Raw genomic sequence first — 18268 nt, forward strand, 5'->3', positions numbered from 1 at the left:
GGTGTTGTTCGAATTGCCCAAAGAACGCCTTGCAGTTCGTCTGGCCAGCGCCCTTTGCGAGAATCGAGCCGTTTCTTCAAGTTAGCAAGAATGACCTTATTCATCGCCTCGGCTTGCCCATTACCTTGCGGGTAACGAGGAGTTGATTTATTGAGTCGAATCTTTCACTTCGTGCAAAACTCTTCGAACTTCGAGGAGATGAACTGTGGACCATTGTCCGTGACGATTTCGCGGAGAACACCGTAGCGATAGATTATACTTTTCAGCACTAACTAATCCACTTCTTCACTTGTTACTTTAACATAGACCGCTGCCTCCACCCATTTGGAGAAATAATCGGTATGAGCGAGCACGTACTGAACTCCTCTTGGTCCCCGATGCAATGGACCAATGATGTCCATAGACCACCTCATGAATGGGTAAGGTGCGGACACCGAAGACAGGAGCACGGTAGGTTGGTGGATTGACGGGGCGTGCTTTTGGCACTTCTCACAAGCTCGAGAATAATTTTTGCAGTCCGTGACCATAGTAGGCCAGAAGTAGCCTTGCCTTTTGATTTTGAAAGCCAGAGTCCGACCTCCGGAGTGATTCCCATTGGGACCGTCATGACCAGCTCGCATTAGCATCGCAGACTCTTTACCGGCAACACATGTTAGATAAGGACCAGCTACACTTCGGCGTAAGAGTATTCCGTTGTAGACACAATACCGCGCACTGACAATCTTGAGTCTCATGGCCGCCCATTTGTCGGCTGGGAGTTCCCCTTTTTGCAAGTAAGCCCAGATCGGGCACCGCCAATCGCCTGCCCCCCAGCTGTTAGAATTCGCACTGCTCGAAATAGTATGTGGGATAAGAGCTTGATTGTCAACTGATGAGCTCGACGATCCCGGAGTTTGGCTCGCGTCTAGCACGGCCAGAGGTGGGTGAACTTCCATCGGAGTAGGCATAGCGGGGGCTGGATCCTCCGATGGCAAAGAGTCCGCAGTCGCCTCGCGAGCTGCCTCCTTAGCAGCCAACTGTTTTTGCGTTGCTCGGGTGACGACATTTGAGCTCTCTAGTCGGATGCTTGGAAACTGGATGACTTCGACGGGGATAATCCTATTCATCGCAGGATCCGAAGCGTCCGCAGCGGCGTTTTTACTTCGCGGGATCTTAGTGATTTTAAAATCCTCGAACTTAGCGACTAACTCTCGAGCTGCGAATCGCAAAAAGCTCGGAGTCGTCGGACATCAATCCCTACTGCGAGGCGTAAACCAGCAAGGAAGGATTCATACTCGGCTTCGTTGTTTGACGCGCTGAAAGCCAAGCGAAATGACTGCTCGATTATTTCGCCAGTAGGAGAAGTGAGGCGGACCCCAATTCCTGCTCCCGATTTGGAAGAAGCGCCATCAACATACAACGTCCATGGGACTTCAACATTGTCGCTAACCGAAGAGGCTAGTGGGAGTTCGATCAAAAAATCGGCCAGCACTTGCGCCTTAGCACAGGTTCGAGTCCGGAACTCGATGTCGTATTCACTCAACTCGACAGACCATTTAACTAGTCTCCCGGACTGGCTTGGACTATGTAATACCGTCCAAAGTGGTTGCGTCATTAGGATTATGATTGTATGGGAATGGAAGTAAGGTCGCAGCTTTCTTGCCGAAGTGACTACTGCTAAGGCCAATTTCTCCATCGTAGGGTACCTGGACTTTGCCCCAGTAAATGACTTACTGACATAGAAAATTGGTCGATGCTCCTCCCTTTCCTCCCGAACCAAGACTCCGCTGACTGCACTGTCCGAGACAGCTACGTAAAGAAAGAGTGGCTCACCGAACTCGGGCTTAGCCAAGACCGGCGGTTCAGACAGATAGGCTTTGAGCTGAGCGAACGCCTCTTCGCACTTCGCATCCCATAAGAAGTTTTTTCCCCCTTTTCGCAACAGCTGGTAGAACGGGAGGCATTTGTCCGTAGATCGAGAGATGAAGCGGTTGAGAGCGGCGATCCATCAATTAAGGCGTTGCACTTCGCGTAAAGTCCTAGGAGAACTTATAGACAAGAAAGCATTAATCTGCCTCGGATTCGCTTCGATTCCTCTTTCTGTGACGATATACCCCAAAAACTCCCCTGATGGGACTGCAAAAGTGCATTTCGTGGGGTTAAGCTTCATCTCGAACTGATTCAGGATGTCGAAGCAAACTTTCAGATCCGCGAGATGCGAGCTAGCTTCCATTGATTTTACCAGCATGTCATCGATGTAGACTTCCATGGTCTTTCCGAGCTGGTGTTCGAACATACGGTTTACCAGCCTCTGGTAAGTTGCTCCCGCATTCTTTAACCCAAAAGACATCACCTTGTAACAATAAATCCCGCGGTCCGTAATGAATGCAGTCTTCTCCTGGTCATCCGGGTTCATAAGAATTTGGTTGTAGCCGGAGAAGGCATCCATGAAAGACATCAGCTCGTGACCCGAAATGGACTCGACTAGCCTGTCGATTTGCGAAAGTGGAAAGCTATCCTTGCGGCATGCCTTGTTCAGGTCGGTGAAATCAACGCAAACTCGTGATTTTCCATTCTTCTTTTTGACTACCACCGTGTTTGCGAGCCATTCAGGATACTTCAAGTCGCGTATCTGTCCCGCCTTCAGTAGGCGTTCCACCTCTTTGTTGACGATTCCAGCTCGCTCAGGACCCAGCTTCCTTCGCTTCTGCTTTATAGGTCGGAACGTCGGGTCCACATTCAGTTCGTGGGAGATAACTTCTGGACTGATACCGGGCATCTCGTCTACAGACCACGCGAAGGTGGCCATATTTTCTTTTAGGAAGGTTATCAGACTGGCGCGGAGCTCGCTATCCAATCCCACTCCGATCTTTATTTCCTGATCCGGAAACTTATCATTGCTGAAAATGGACTCAGTGAGGTCACCTTTTAGCTGCTTCCGAACTGGATTCTACGGGACCTCGAGCTGTGGTTTCTATTGAACCAGGAGCTTGTGACTTGCGAGATAGCAGCTCGTTGTCGTCCTTTGGCTTCCTAGAATCTCCCGGACTCCTTGCGGGGTCGGAAATTTGACGCACTGATGGTACGTCGAGGCCACTGCCTTCAACTGGTAGAGCCAGAGAGTTCCCAAAATAACGTTATAGGCCGCAGGTCGGTCGAAAACTGTGAACTCCACCATTTTAACCACTTCTTGAGTGGACACCGGTAGTGTGATCGTGCCCAAGGACATTGACGTCTCGCTAGTGAACGAGACCAAAGGTGAGGGCGGTCCTACGATGTGTTCTTTCCCAATACCCATTCTAGAGAGCGTCTCGAGGAAAATCAAGTCTAACGAACTCCCAGTGTCAATTAGGATTCGGCAGACTTCGTGGTTCACCACGTCAAGTGAAATGATGAGTGCATCATCGTGCGGAGTGTCCAGCTCCTCAGTTTCCTTCTCGGAGAAAGAAACTTTAGGTAGATCGCTTGCTGCGACCTTAGCTCGCTTCGGCTGGGGGCTGGTAAGCTTCCGCTGATGGTCTTTGATCGTAGTGATGGAGTTCCGAAAGAGGCGCGATCCCCCCATTATCACGTCGATTCTTTTCTTGGGGGTTTCATTGCCATCGGACTGCTTCGGTTTCTTTAAAGGTGGAGCATCTTCGTCCACCTCGGGAGTCGCTTTCTGCTCCAACTCCTCGATTGTTACATTTGGCATTTCTCCCGCCACATACTTTTCTGCGAGGAGGTGCATCAGCTTCTTGCAGTCACGAGTGGAATGACTGTTGGTTTTGTGGAGCTCGCAGTACGTGTCCTCATCTCGGACCCACTTGTTACTCGGGAGTACACCACTCTTGGAGCGCGGTGAGAATGGAGGTTTAGACGGTGAATTCTTTGGAGAATTCTTTTTAGGAGATTGAGTGACTGCGAACGTGCTTGGCCCGGACTTCGGAGTCGTAGGCGGAGTCTTTTTGGCGGGCGCTTCGAACCGTGGTTTTCCTATAGGCGGAGCGTTTTGTTTCTGCGCAGCGGCGATTTTGTCTTCCTTTGCGACTATCCAGTTCGATGCTCGGTGTAACGCGTCCTGAATGGTTGGGAACCGATTCACGGACAACTCTTCGCGGAAGCGAGATTCGTGCCAGAGGCCGTTCTTAAGCGCGGCCAGGGCTGTGGAGTCCGAGAGTCCTGGAATCTTGACCTGGATCTCCTTGAACTTTGTTATGTAAGACCGGAGAGACTCCCCAGCCTTTTGGCTTAAGTTCCAAAGCTGAGCATCTGTCACCGCGGTTTTGATTAGGCTTGAATACTGCTTGACGAACGAGGTTGACAGCTCGGTGAAATTTGTTATGGAGCCGGCTGCNATGAAATTTGTTATTGAGCCGGCTGCTAAAGACGCGAACCAAAGTAGTACCGGTCCACAAAATGTTTCTGCGAACAGCTTGCAGTACCCAGCGTCTGCTTCGTGAGGCTCGAGGTCCACCCGGCTATCTGTCAACAAGAAGGTCTTAAGATGATTGGTCGGATCCCCTTTTCCTTCGTAGCTCGAGAACTTAATTTTGCCAGTATCTTTGATGCGGACTCGGGCTATTTGATCGGAAAAAGGAGTTCGTCTCGACTCCTCGATCACTCGAAAGATATCCGGAGCTGAAGTGTTGCACTGTGCATCACGGACCGCATGTCCCGGATTTCGCTCTGCATGCAGAAGATCTCGGGATTGGTAACATACCCCGGAGTCGAAGTGTTTCCATCCACAGGGAGAGGAAGACGGATTGGGACCTCGGAAGATCTGGCGGAACCAGGATGAACCGGAGTGTGGCCATCGCCAACCAGCGGTGGCGCGGTTTGCTTATTGATTTGAGGTGGGAAAGAATCTCGCGGAGTGACATTTGCTGCTGCCACCTGCGAGGTGGAAGGTGGAGTAACACCGGAAAAATCCAAAGCACGTCGACGTGGGTTTTGGTCGGAGGACAGGAGATCAACCCGATCGGCGTACGCGCGGTGGGAGGCTGAGAGGTCAGCTACTGACGTCGTGACTTCCTCCAAACGGGTGGAGACCTGACCCTCCAAGCTGTCAAAATGTTCGGTAAGAGCGGCGGAGGCGGCTTGCTGACGATCGGACTTCTCAGACAAGTCCTACAAGAGCTTCTGGATCACCTCCAGGGATNTTTCAGGGATGCCTGATTGGGAGAGTCGGTTGCCATAGCGGTGGTTGTGTGTAGTGGATTTGTATATAAAGTCGGAACTAATGAGAGTCAGGCGATAACTACCCTCCTTCTAGCGCCAAATGTGAGAACTGAAATCGATTCTCTCTTTCCGAAGTGATTCGAATGTGGAGGAGCTTATCACCGTTTAGAAGTTCCGAACTGAATTTGAGAGAATTTTGAGAATTTGTATTGTATTGCTTCTTTTGGAAAATGTTTTCCATCCCTTACAAAAGACTCCCCCCTTACATATTTATACCGACCGATTTATTGCCTAATTAATGCATAATTAATAGGGCACGATTTGCGTATCCTAATTAATCGTCTTGAATGCGGGAATCTTTGACCAAGCCCGAGCTGCGAGCTGACCAACGCGAAGCATCTCCGCGCTCTCTTCCTTTCTCTGGGCCTGATGGGCCGATCAGTAATACGCTCTTGGCCCATTAGACGTGCCCGGCCTAGGCCCTTTGTCTATTGCCCAAGATGACAGATCGTGGGTACAACATTTATTACGTATATATAGACAAGTACTGTATCTATCTTATACAGATTATTGTTGTTGATAGGCAAAATAAGAACAAGGTGGAACCAGATCTTGTAAAAAGACTATGAGGTTTGATTCAGAAGAGAGTCCTATAGGTATAATGTACGTATGTTTCAAATCTTCAATCAGCTACACGACTATCGGTGTAGAGAGGAAAACACTTACCTGAAGGGCAAAACTGTTAATTCTGCCGAGATAATATATAGGATATGATGTTTAATTGGGATTGCAGCCTATGATCATTTTGGTTGCTATATATTTATTGAACAACTTGCTTCTTATATATGTCTCTGCATCTGTAGGTTACTCTTATTGAGATCAAAGAAAGGACAGTACTGTTAGAAGCATATATGTGTCAAGATTACTTTGTTCTCCTCTTGTAGATTACTCCCGCTCATGACAACGAAGATTTTTATGTTGGAAAGCGCCAAAATCTGGAATTTATAAAACCTATTCACTGATGATGGAAAGATCAATACGAAAGGCGGGACTGAGTTCGCAGGGATGTACGCTTTACAGCCCGTGAAGCTGTTGTTGAAGCTCTGAAGAAGAAGGTAATCACTTCTGTATCTTTGTGTAACGTTAACATATCTGATTGCTATAGTTTAATGACTGTTAACAATATTGCTTGTAATTTGTCTTATATATCGATCCAGGGTCTGTACAGAGGTGCCAAAAACAACGAAATGAAACTTGGACGTCGTTTTTTTATTTATTAAGTTACTAAAAAAATAAAAGATATCCATCGGTATAACTGATGGGAATGCTCCGAGGGAACAAAGATGACAAGTGATCCGACAAAGTGTGAAGGCAACAAGATTCCGTTAACGAGAACCTCAACGTTTATCACGAAGTGGATGAAGCCATTAATGCAGAAGCGAAAATGAAAATATAAGAAAAAAAGATTGATGAATTAGAGAAGTAAGTTTTCAACCCATAAGAACATAGTCCGATCATTTTTCTTGTTCAAACACACTACTCTGTTTTGTTTTTGATCAGAAAAAACGAAGAAGTTAATCAGCGGGAGTGTGTATGAAGAGAACGTCCCTGCGAACATAAAGGAATAGAACATGACTATAATAAGCTCGCCAAGATTCTTCAAGCACTCGACTTTTTCAACAATCTTGATATAGACCCTTCAAAGGATAACTGAAACACAAGTGTGTGATAACTGATAACTGAAACACAAGTGTGTGATGAATTAGGATTAAGCTATCATATACATAAAATAGAAAAATTATTTCATTAATTTATTTAGTTCAATTCAAATACATAATCAATCACCATTCATCAGCAAATATCAAATCACAAAACTTATTAAAACCAAAAAATAATCCAAGCAGCATGAAAAATAAAAGAAGGTCCAAATTAAATGGATCTTGGGACAAAAACAAATAATAGTATTAGTTTACAATAATAATCTGATCAGCAAATGGTGTTCTTGCTTGTCTTCTTCGTCTCCAACAGCTTTTTCCAATAGGACGTGACTTCTCTCTGCATCTCCTCTGGCGTCTTCTTACCATTTCCGTTAGCCATTTTCGCGTGAACTCTGGCCGGAAGCGTATCTAGCTCGTGGAGAACCTTCTCGAAATCGGCGACGAGTCTCTCGGCTAAGGTTCGAGAGAAATCTTCTCGGATCACAACTCGGAGCACGGTGACATGCTGCGCGTCCGCGGGCATCGTGTATGCCGGAACGATCCAGCCGAAGCGGCGGAGCGTTTCGGCCACCTCGAACTCATTGTGGCGGCTACTGTCTTTGAGAGAAAACGCCACTAACGGAACACCGTTATCTTTGGATACGATTTTGAAACGTCCCGTTTTCTCCAATCCTTGTCTTAGCACCATCATGTTTTCCCGACAATTATCCATCACATTGCGATATCCCTAAACCAAACACACTCACAACGTTTAGTTCGAATAGTACTTTTGAATTTTCTAAGTCAAAGAAGCATAGTAACAACTTGAATATAGTACGTGCATGATGTTTATTGAGTCATTGTTTAATTACCTCGAATCCAAGACGAATGAGCTGGTAGTACTGAGCAATCACTTGACTTGAACCTGCATGGTTTATACAAGCATTTATTAAAATCTTTAATCTATAAGAATTATATAACTCTATCCAAAATTATATATATATATATATATATTTATGGTAATGTGTACCTTTGGAGAAGTTGAGTGTGAAGGTGGGTTGATCAGCGCCAAGATAATTGATATGGAAGATAAGTTCATCAGGCAAATCGGTTTTGGTTCTCCATACAACCCAACCGATACCGGCGTAAACCAAACCATATTTGTGACCACTCACATTAATGCTTTTAACCAACGGTAGCCGGAAATCCCACTCCAGCTCCGGGTACAAGAACGGTGCAATAAACCCACCACTTGCTGCGTCCACGTGGATTGGCGTGTCCCATCTACAAATTAAGTAATTAAAAAAAAAATGTTAGACCGGACTCTGACCGGTTACAGTTTGATAATTAGCTTGTTTATCGATTGGTTTACTTACCCGGTTTGCTTGTTTTTCTCAACAAGGAGGTCGTTGAGGAGCTTTACGTCTTCGAATTCACCGGTTAGGGTCGAACCGAGGATGGCTGCAACACAGATTGTGTTTTCGTCTACCATTTCGACCGCCTTTTCAGGGTCCATCACGTAATAGTCCTCTCTCAGATGCACTTCCTTAAGCTCCACTTCGAAATACCTTGCGAATTTCTCCCAGCAAACCTGTATTGAACCAGAACTTGATTCAAACCGGATAAACTTCTAAATCGGATTGATATCTTCAATTTTGTTTTGGTTTACCTGGACATTGGCTCCGGTGACAATATTGGGCTTATCATAAGGAAGCCCTTGGGCCTTACGCTTATTCTGCCACTGTCTCTTAAAAGCCAAACCGGCCAACATAATCGCCTCGGACGATCCCACGGTTCCGACACCAACGGCTGCTTCACCGTCACCGAGCGGCGCGTTGAAGAGACGCGCGATCATGTTGACACATCGGTTCTGAAGCTCAGTGGTGACAGGGTACTCGTCCATGTCGACGTAGTTCTTGTTGATGGACTCCATCATGAGCTTGTCACACTCTGGCTCCATCCATGTGGTCACAAAGGAAGCTAGGTTCAGCCTCGGGTTACCGTCGAGCATTAGCTCGTCGTTAATGATTTGGTACGCTGCTTCCTTTGGGATTGAGTTCTCAGGCATCTCAAATCTGATGTGCGACCATACATTAAGTTAAAACTACGAAAATACCCCTTAATAGTATAACCAAACCCGCAAAATATCGTAACCAGGTTATATGTAACAATATTGTAACATGAAAACATCAGACAAAAAAAAAAAAAAAAAAAAAAGATTGTGTTGCAACTTGTTACCGTGGAAGAGAGTTGCGGACGTAACGAGAAGCAAAAGTTGAGTGGATTGAGACATCCGATTCCGAAGCTGTCTTAGACAAAACCATCTTCGTTGAATTCACTCGAATGTTTAGAACTTTGATTTTTGGGTTTGAAATGAACAAGAGGCAGAAGTAATGTTTTTGTTTGTAGTTGAAGAATATGTTGTGTGGAATTAGAAGAAGAGGAGCAAATGTTATTTATAGTAGTAACATAGAATGGTTTGGCTTTGTTTCGTGTTTGCAACGTGAAAGGAAGCATCGCTAGTCTTTGTTTATGTGCTCCTTTTTCTAACGTTTTCCTACCAAATGACTTTTCCTTATTATAATAGTAAGACCAATGAATTAAGGATCATTCATAATTTTAACAATTACTAATTTAAATATATATATATTTTTTTTCTCTTGACAATTTTTTTGTCTTATAGCAATTAATAATTTTAAAATACAAAACTTTTACAAAACATATACAGTTTTATATCGTCAACATTTTTGTATTGGAATTTTAGTAGTTATATAGAATTATCGTAATTAAATGAGCTATCTTCACAACTTTTGCGATGAGTTTGTAAACATAGCCCTTGGTTTTTGGTACTATGAGTGAAAAATACACGTTATTTGATCAATTTTGTTTTTTTAGTTATGTGAATATTACAAACGCGTCAAATGTGAATAAATACCAGTTTTACATAGTTTTCGTGTGATTCTTTATTGTTTAGACCGTAAATAAGTTAGAAGCCAAATTCGAAATTTATATTGGTATCAATACTAAAGGACATTGACTGTTTGTTGTAAGATCCATTAATATTTTGTTGTTAGATATCGTATTATAATTAATTATTATATCCCATCTCCTTTTTTATTTAGTCAACAATTATTACCAATATCTCTAAAGTATAAAAATTCAAATAAACATCAAACCCATAGATTGACCTAAACAAATAAAGTTAGGGGATGCATCAAACCTCCCACATGTGTAGACTAGCCCTAGCTTGGGTTAATTATGTTGAATGCTACTAGATTATCTTTTATCATATAGATTTCCCCTTTCCTATGAAAATAATATATTGTACCTTTTTTTTAACAAACATGCAATCGTCTTTTGTGAATATATCTATCTCTTTTTGACAACAAATCTCTCTTTTTATTTTTTGGGCCAACATTGAAAGAATTGTACATATGATATGATCTATCATGCATGGGGATGTATACGTGTATTAGTTTTGTTAATTACGTACTAGTTACTACAATAGTTTTGTTATCAATTTTATTATCTCGTGCAATTGATTAATGAGAAAATAATAAAATTTGTGAATGGTAGTCACTAATCATACGTAATTAAAAGGGAGTGAATGGGACATAACACTGGTATATGAAGAAAAAGGAATGATAAAAGTCGAACCCATCAGACATCAGTCACTCTCAAATCAAACGCGCTGGTCAATGGGAACCGGCTAATGTAGACGGCTAGACGCCATTCGACGAATAAGGTTATACCGGCAATTACGTGTTACAGCCACCGGTTTACTTCTCTTAAATTCTTCTGACCTTCCTTAATTAATGCAACGCAGAATTTTTGAAATGGCCAATTATTAGCGACCGAATCTACTAGTCAACTATTAGCGACCGAATCTTTTATATTTTGTGGTCAATAGTTCAACGAAAACGATAAATTTTGACGATCAAAACTATTCGTTTCATATTCAAAAAACCACAAATGTGTTTTATATAAAAAAAAAATATTCGGTAATCCAAAAGTTAAGAACGTAATTCTTTTAGGATTTACATTGTCGAGATTATATTGCTCAAATCTCTACTATTATTTGTAAAGTCGTTTAACTAATAAACCTTTATGAGAAATTACAAGGCTATATCATTGGATTTATTGGATTTATGACCAAAATAAAAGAAATAGAAAAGGACAAAAACGACATTTTTATTAATCTAAAAACGGATATAGACGCTGATCCTCTTGACCCGGTAATTTAACCCGGTTTTATATTATAATTTCAACCGTTCAATTGTTTTCAGCCTTCCATTCATTTTCACTTTACTAAACCTAAAAAAGCCACTCTCTCCCTCGCTCTTCGTCCTTCTTTTTCTTCTGGGAAACGCCAAAAAAATTCTCCAAAAAACCAAAATTGGAGAGAGGAGAATTGAGACAACTGGGCGAGTAAGTTTTATCGCTCACCGAGGAGAATCGCTCGGTTGATTAATCGCTTCACGAATTTTGATTCCTTAGGTATGTATTTATTTTCCTTTTTTAAGATTTTTTGATTTCTCTGTAGAATCAGTTGATATTGATTATCTTTCCGATGTCTTCTCTGATCATGAATGATTCGTTGTATCTGTTCGATGATCGGAGCTTATGCGAGGGTAAGTTTTTTTTGTTTCTTTGTATCTGCATTCTGCAAGATTTGGGTTTGGAGTTTTCTTAATTCCTATATTTGGTCTCGGTTTTGCTTAACATTTTGATATTTTTTTTTTGGATTGCACCTAAGGAATTTTTAGGGTTCGTGTAGTGTGATAGAGACGGAGAGATTCTAACGTACTAACAATGGCAGATCTACGTAAACAAGAAGATGAAGGCGATGGTGTTATTGGGACTCCTAGGACCAAGCAGGCGACTAAATCACTGATATCACAGGTAGATTAATCTCATATTGATATCGTAAATTTTATAGACTTGATTCCTAGGTTTGGTCTCACTTTTCAAAATTTAATTTAATTATATACTCAACAAGAATACTTAAAAGTGTTGCAAAAGTAACATGAACTGTCTGTGTGGTGGAGGAGCCATGGCAAATTGGCGATGACTTTTCTAGGGGTCCCAAATTGCTCAACCAAGAGAACACCAGTTGGTCGTCTGCTTCTTACCTATCATTAGTACATTCGCGTGGTCCCTTTGGTTGATCCTTCAGGTTCTGATTAATTCAATTTGCAGATTATGATTGTCTAAGTTGCAGGTTTTGTTTGTTCAAGTTATAGATTGCATGTTTTGTTTAAGTAATTTGTAGAGAGTTTGGTTATATAAGTTGTAGGCTCTGTTTTCTAAGCTACATGTTCTGTTTTCCCAGAATATATGAGTGACAATTGATTTTGGATGATTTAATTTGTACTTGTGCATTTTAAACTCAGTAAAAACGTTGCTTTGCTTTTGTCTACTCTTATGGTTAGTTGAATTCTCAACTCCACTTCTGAAAATGTTTATTTTTATCATTGTTCTCAAAATTAAACTAACATTAGAACAATGGTTTCTGTTTATATGATAGACAAATCCAAGAGATTACATCACCACTCATGCAGAAAGACGGTACGTATAGCAGAAACAGAGATTGGACGTGCAGAAGCTAGCTACAGAAGAAAAGAACTCTCACCGTAACATGTGTAAGGAGGGTTTTGGCTTGAGAAAATGAACAAGAGTGAAGATTCGTAGGGAGGTATCTGAGAACCAATTCAATGTTGCGTCATTTGATGGTATGGGCTGCACTGAAAGTTATGTAATCGGTGGTATGCTTCATTTGAATAATCATTTTTTTGTATACTCTCTTTCATCAGATTTTATTTCTTTGTATTCTTTTTTCTACCTGACAGTAGCAAGAATCAAGGTTTGATGACAACTTAAATGTGTTTCTAATCTGAATCAGTACATCATTTGTTTTCTATTAAGATAAACATGGCAGAAAAACAAACTGATGGAATTTTTGAGAATTATCATTGTGGTAGATAACATCTCTGCTATGTGTTTCTCTTTCACCATGGAAGCTTAAACAAATTAACATGGCAGAAAAACAAACAATATTAATTAGTTAGTACTAATCTGATATACAACAAAGCAACCTTGCACGATTCTTACTACTGGGGATGACAATTTATAACCAGAAAGTTTACTTTTTTAACGCTTAATAATATTTTATCCACGGGTTAATTTTAGTGATCTGTTAGCTTTGTTCACAAGCAACTACTATTAATACTTACTAAATTTTGATAAGCTGATCTTTAGCAAATTCAAATTATTAACTTTAATAATTATAATTTATTATATTTAAAGATTTCTCCACAGATTTAGCAATACATAAAATAGAAATTTAATGTATTTTATTTAATAATAAATGTTACCACCATTAGCGGTTATATTAACGAAACCATTCCTTAAAATTAGTTATGAAAATCCAAAATCTCTCCATAAAAACAAAGAAAGAACAAAACCAATTCCATCATAAATGTTGCACATCTTTAGCGGCTATCAACTAATAAATCCCTTAAAAGTAGTTACCAAAATCGCATAGAAACTAATTTGGAAAAGACATAATTGATTCATTACATGCTCTAAGTATTTAAAGTAAGGCAAATAATCAAAAAAAATCACAACACTTCCTATACTTAAGTTTTATCTTATGGCATATTCTTTACTTATCATGTACCTTAACATTCAAAATTAAAACATAAATTTCTACCGAAATCGAATCAAAAGACGGACTGAAAATCTTTAATCCTAATTTTTTTTGAAAATTACCTAGAAATCTTGAGACGGTATTTTGAGAATTTAGGGTATTTTAAAAAATAGTCTAAGGGGGATTTAGGAAATTTTGAGAATTTAGGGTATTTTTTGAAAATTACCTAGAAATTCTCAAACCATGATTTTGGAGAATTTGATGGGATTTAGGAAATTTAGAATTTTGATAGATTTTAGGGAAGTTGATATGATTTTCTGTAAAATTCTTTCAAATCCCACATAAAACCATAAGATTTGGATTTCAATATTTTAACTAAACAAATCCTCTCAAATCCTCTAGAATACTAAAATTCATTAAAATCCAAATCCACAAAATTGTTTTGAATAACAGTGGATTTTAAAGTAGATTTTTAAATCATCAGTTCAATAACAATGGATTTTAAAGTAGATTTTTAAATCATCAGTTCAATAACAATGAATTTTAATAGACTTTTTAAAATCCATGATTGAATAACATAGGATTTGTAAATTTCACACAAATCACTTAAAATGTCAAGTTGAATACATCCCCTTAAGAGTTTTTGAAAATTAGAATTTCTACTAACTATCCCTATTATAGTAAAAGAGAAGTACAACTTACACAACATACAAAATACCCCTGATACCAACACTTGCAACTATCTCGGCGAAGGCTAAATATGACTTTAATGTATCTTCAATCGGGTTAAACTTCAAAACAAACCCGAAATTCCAATATCGGGTCAATATCGGGTCTTTTTTAATTCTTGTGGGCTTTAAAAATGGGCTATTAACATGTACCAAAAAATTCATTTAACAACGACAAGAGATCCAATATGGTTGTTTACCACATATGTCAGTATACAATCTCATCAATATACTAAAAATATTTCCAAATACAAATTTTGTCTCTCTCACAAATTCTAATCCAGAAATCTCGCTATACAAACTTCAATATACTAAAAAGATTTCCAAATACAAATTTTCCTCTCTCACAAATACTAATCCAGAAATCTCGCTATACAATCTGTTCAATATACGAAAAAGAAACCAATCGAACTTGCAAATTTGGAAAACAATATCAATCCCTATATTTACATGTCTAACAATATCAATCTCATCAACATACTTAGCAATTGCACGAAAAATCAGCCAATCATTACGCTCTAATATCAAAACAATATTCTCAAAATATAACAATCTTGGTTGCACATTTGGAAAACAACCATAAACATAAAAAGATTACAATCACGAACCATATCACTAACTTTATGGCAAATTTATGTTTCGAGTATATTTTGAGAATATACCCTAAAATATACAGAAGTCAATTCTTCCTATAAATATAGTTGTATTAATCTAAGGTCGAATCACCATACCTTAAAGCTTCATTCCTCACACTCCCAGCAAACCTTCTCTAATGGCTGCCCAAGATGTTTCTATTATCACAAATTTACTCGGAGTCAAACCATTCAAAACAGGTTGGAGAATTCAAGTTAAGATCATTCATTCTTGGAAACAATATACCGTCTTTACTGGAGAGACGATAGAAATGGTCTTAGCTGATATTTCTGTAAGATTACTCAACTTTCCTGCATTTTTAAATTCAAATATTTATACCTCTTTATTATTTTCTAATTTACTACTCTTTCTTCTAAAACAAGGGTACAGTCATCCATGCAACGCTAAAGAAACCACAATGGGGAAAACTACAGAAAATGATCATCACTGGAAACTGGGTAATCATTGATTCTTTTTCACTGACTAAATCAGTGGGAAAATTCAGAGTTACGAACCATGTTTATCGTATGACTCTCATCAACACCACCTCCATCGTGCCATGCCCGTCGTTGACTAATGACATGTTCCTGAAACTGGTCAATTTTGGAGACGTTATTGACGAAGCTGGATTGAATGAGAACATTTTAGTTGGTAAGTTTGTTTCATTTTGAAAAACTAATATAGGGATTGTATATCATACACATTATTAATGAACATTGCAATTCTACAGACATAGTTGGTCAAGTTGTCAATGTTGGCGAACTGAAGGTCTACCAAGTCGACAACAAGGATAAACAGAAAGTTGACCTTGAACTCAGGGACATAAGGTAATTTTAATTACTACTTTTCTATAACGTATCATACCATTTATTGTTCTTCAATAAAAATTTTACTCTAATATATGTAGTGATGCGCGTCTATCATGTACACTTTGGGGAGTTCTTGCTGACAGAATCCTAGCAGCTTGCGCAAATAATAGACCGAATATGGTGATTTGTCTTTTGCGCTTTGCTAAGATCAATTCTTTCAAAGCTAATAGTTTATACATGTTTTCAATAAATTTTAAGTAAATCTTAATTCACATCCTAATATAATTTTGAAACTTAGGACAAAGATCACTGTCGAACGCTTATGATATGTCATTACAGGAAATTAATTCAGCCTTGCCTGAAATTGTCGAGTTTCGTGAAAAGTAAGTACTCAACTTCTTCCATTTGAATTACCTAAACTTAAAATGTTTTAGGTTAGTAATGAGTTTTAATCAGTTTATTTTTATTACCAGTCTTCCGGAAGATGGCCTTGCCTTGACTATCAAACAAGCTGTTCCTAAGGAGGTACAAGCTGTTCAGCGGAAGACTGACTTCTCTAGACAGTTCGAGAAAAATACATTCGCCGAAATCATTGAGTACAATGAGGTAGATAGTAATATTTCGATATTATAGAAAATATTAAGATGATACCACTTTCACATTTATTAACTGTTTAAACTCATATGCATTTTGTAGGAAGGAAAATTCAGAATTTTCTGCTCAATCTATGCGATCGATACAGAGTTTGCTTGGTATTATTTTGTCTGTCTTAAGTGTAATACAACAGTGTACAAGGTATCTAAAGTTGAGAATGAGGTTGTTAAAAAAGACAGAAAAACATTGTTTCGGTGCTCTACCTGTAATGAAAATATTACTAAAGTTGAACCAAGGTAAACACATTGCAATTTAATTAATTGTTGACTAATGTTTTCCTCATCTAATCCATCTTGGTACAATCTCTGACTTATAGGTTTAGGTTGATTGTTTGTGTAATGGATTCAACTGCTCAGATCAAGTGTGTGCTGTTTGAGAAAGAAGCTAAAATGCTAATCCATAAATCTTCTCTTCAGTTACTAGAGGGTCATTTGGATGAGGTATATCATCTTATGTAGTTAGATATAGAGAAAAACAAATTATACAATCTAATTCTTTTCTTTCATGTGTAGATACAAGATCCAACAAACATCCCTCAAGGATTGAAGGGTTTGGTAGGCAAGAGTTACCAATTTGTAGTGACTATTGCGAAAAATAACATCAGAGAAGAAAGTGATGTTTACAAGGTTGCTCATGCATATGTTGGTCTGGGACCCGAGGAAGCTGACTCCATCGAGCCATCTCAAGGTGCCGATGATTTATCAACCATTGTGAGTTTGGATCAGGTATCATAAATTCTAAAGTGCTTTATAATTTCTACTCCTTATTAGTTTGAAAGTGTATTGACATGTAAGTTAACATATTTTGTGAAATAATTTGGTAGGAAACGCTAATGCTAACCAACAGTGCTGAACAAATTGATGCATTATCAACACCTACCACTACTCCATCTTCCAAAAGGAAAGATGATGTCTCTGGTGATAATTCTGATCATTCCTCTTCTACGAAGAAGAGGTGTATTGGGTCTATCAAAGGTGCTCTTGAAGATGCAGATATAGCCTGTGGCTAAAAGATACTTTTATTGCTGTGTTCACGAATGCTTTTTAGGAATATATCTTGCTTTTCAACTATTGTTTCCTTTGAACTTCAGTTATCTTTATTTTGGATTAGTTTTGTTTTCGGATTATTTTAAAATATTTTGCTATATGAAATAAAAAAGCTTCGTCATATGATACATCTACAATTATCAACCAACAAAATGAAGCATATAAAGTAAAAAAGTAAGATTAACTCAAAATATTAGGACATACCTTATGGTCTGTGAAAACTGGTAGATAAATGTATCTCTCTGATTACTAAGTGATCCGCCAATAAACGTTAAACCATGTCCTGGTATTGAAATGAACAAGAAAACAGGATCTGGTTAGTATATTTCAAATTGTTCTAACATTGTGTATTATAACATTGAAGCTTACAAAGTAACCTTTCTGTTTCTCCCTTCTAAACATATACTCTATTGTAATAAACTGGTCTACAGGAAACTAAATCTCATTTGATATCCTGCAGTTCATTGGAAACCATATCAAACACGAACGCTTAGATTCATGAAAATAAAAGAATCTAACATGTTTTAGGTAGACCACAACTTATCTGACTGATACTATGATGTCTTCATATATATGCTTCAGTCTCATTCAAATTTCTTGAGACTACGCCTCATTGGATATCCTGCAGTTCAAAGGAAACCAAATTAAACACGTCAGTTTAGAATCTTCGAAATAAAAGAATCTATCATGTTTTAGGTGAACCACAACTTATCTGAATGATACTATAATGTCTTCATATATATGCTTCGGTCTCATTCTATACAACATGCACATGTACTGCATAAAATGTATAGAGATGTCAATTAATCATATACAAAATACTGGAAATATATAGAGCAGGTGGCTGTGATCAAACATGTACTGATACTTCCGAAATGTGAATTGGATACATATAACAGTAGAGAAAGAGTAT

The 18268-nt window shown here is 39.0% G+C and overlaps 3 protein-coding genes and 1 long non-coding RNA gene across 10 annotated transcripts; 2 read left to right on the forward strand and 2 right to left on the reverse strand.

Annotated features, from left to right (window-relative positions):
• Nucleotides 2954–5156, reverse strand: LOC109133256. The gene is made up of 3 exons (XM_019246239.1): nucleotides 5133–5156; nucleotides 4732–5061; nucleotides 2954–4612 (listed from the first exon to the last, which is right to left on the reverse strand). Exons 1-3 carry the CDS (start codon nucleotides 5154–5156, stop codon nucleotides 2954–2956), a joined length of 2013 nt encoding a protein of 670 aa, XP_019101784.1.
• Nucleotides 6936–9244, reverse strand: LOC104789970 (glutamate decarboxylase 4-like). Its single transcript, XM_010515653.1, has 6 exons — nucleotides 9075–9244; nucleotides 8506–8911; nucleotides 8213–8427; nucleotides 7867–8120; nucleotides 7709–7761; nucleotides 6936–7584 (listed from the first exon to the last, which is right to left on the reverse strand). The coding sequence occupies exons 1-6, from the start codon at nucleotides 9158–9160 to the stop codon at nucleotides 7126–7128; spliced, it is 1473 nt and encodes a 490-aa protein (XP_010513955.1). The 5' UTR covers nucleotides 9161–9244; the 3' UTR covers nucleotides 6936–7125.
• On the forward strand, nucleotides 11138–12756 carry LOC104789971. 7 transcript variants are annotated; one of them, XR_768579.2, is made up of 5 exons: nucleotides 11138–11333; nucleotides 11457–11467; nucleotides 11656–11738; nucleotides 11885–12012; nucleotides 12364–12756. It is a non-coding gene; the product is annotated as an uncharacterized LOC104789971 (long non-coding RNA). The 7 variants fall into 7 exon arrangements; XR_002038548.1 differs by lacking the exon at nucleotides 11138–11333 and having other exon boundaries at nucleotides 11341–11467; nucleotides 11593–11738; XR_768582.2 differs by lacking the exon at nucleotides 11138–11333 and having other exon boundaries at nucleotides 11341–11467; nucleotides 11603–11738.
• On the forward strand, nucleotides 15284–17318 carry LOC104793829. Its single transcript, XM_010520254.1, has 9 exons — nucleotides 15284–15497; nucleotides 15577–15673; nucleotides 15754–15835; nucleotides 15995–16038; nucleotides 16129–16261; nucleotides 16352–16545; nucleotides 16626–16749; nucleotides 16822–17034; nucleotides 17133–17318. Exons 1-9 carry the CDS (start codon nucleotides 15284–15286, stop codon nucleotides 17316–17318), a joined length of 1287 nt encoding a protein of 428 aa, XP_010518556.1.

This window comes from Camelina sativa, chromosome 6, assembly GCF_000633955.1.
Source record: "Camelina sativa cultivar DH55 chromosome 6, Cs, whole genome shotgun sequence".
NCBI lineage: Eukaryota > Viridiplantae > Streptophyta > Magnoliopsida > Brassicales > Brassicaceae > Camelina > Camelina sativa.

Bases quoted from the DNA above. Each gene is read 5' to 3' on its own strand.
- LOC104789970 (XM_010515653.1), bottom strand. From the start codon at position 9,160: ATGGTTTTGTCTAAGACAGCTTCGGAATCGGATGTCTCAATCCACTCA. The intron at 8,428-8,505 runs GTAAACCAAAAC...GGTTCAATACAG, and splicing joins TCACCGGAGCCAATGTCCAG to GTTTGCTGGGAGAAATTCGC. The intron at 7,585-7,708 runs GTAATTAAACAA...TGTTTGGTTTAG, and splicing joins TCATTCGTCTTGGATTCGAG to GGATATCGCAATGTGATGGA.
- LOC104793829 (XM_010520254.1), top strand. From the start codon at position 15,284: ATGATCATCACTGGAAACTGGGTAATCATTGATTCTTTTTCACTGACT. The intron at 15,836-15,994 runs GTGATTTGTCTT...ATGTCATTACAG, and splicing joins CAAATAATAGACCGAATATG to GAAATTAATTCAGCCTTGCC. The intron at 16,546-16,625 runs GTAAACACATTG...TCTGACTTATAG, and splicing joins ATTACTAAAGTTGAACCAAG to GTTTAGGTTGATTGTTTGTG.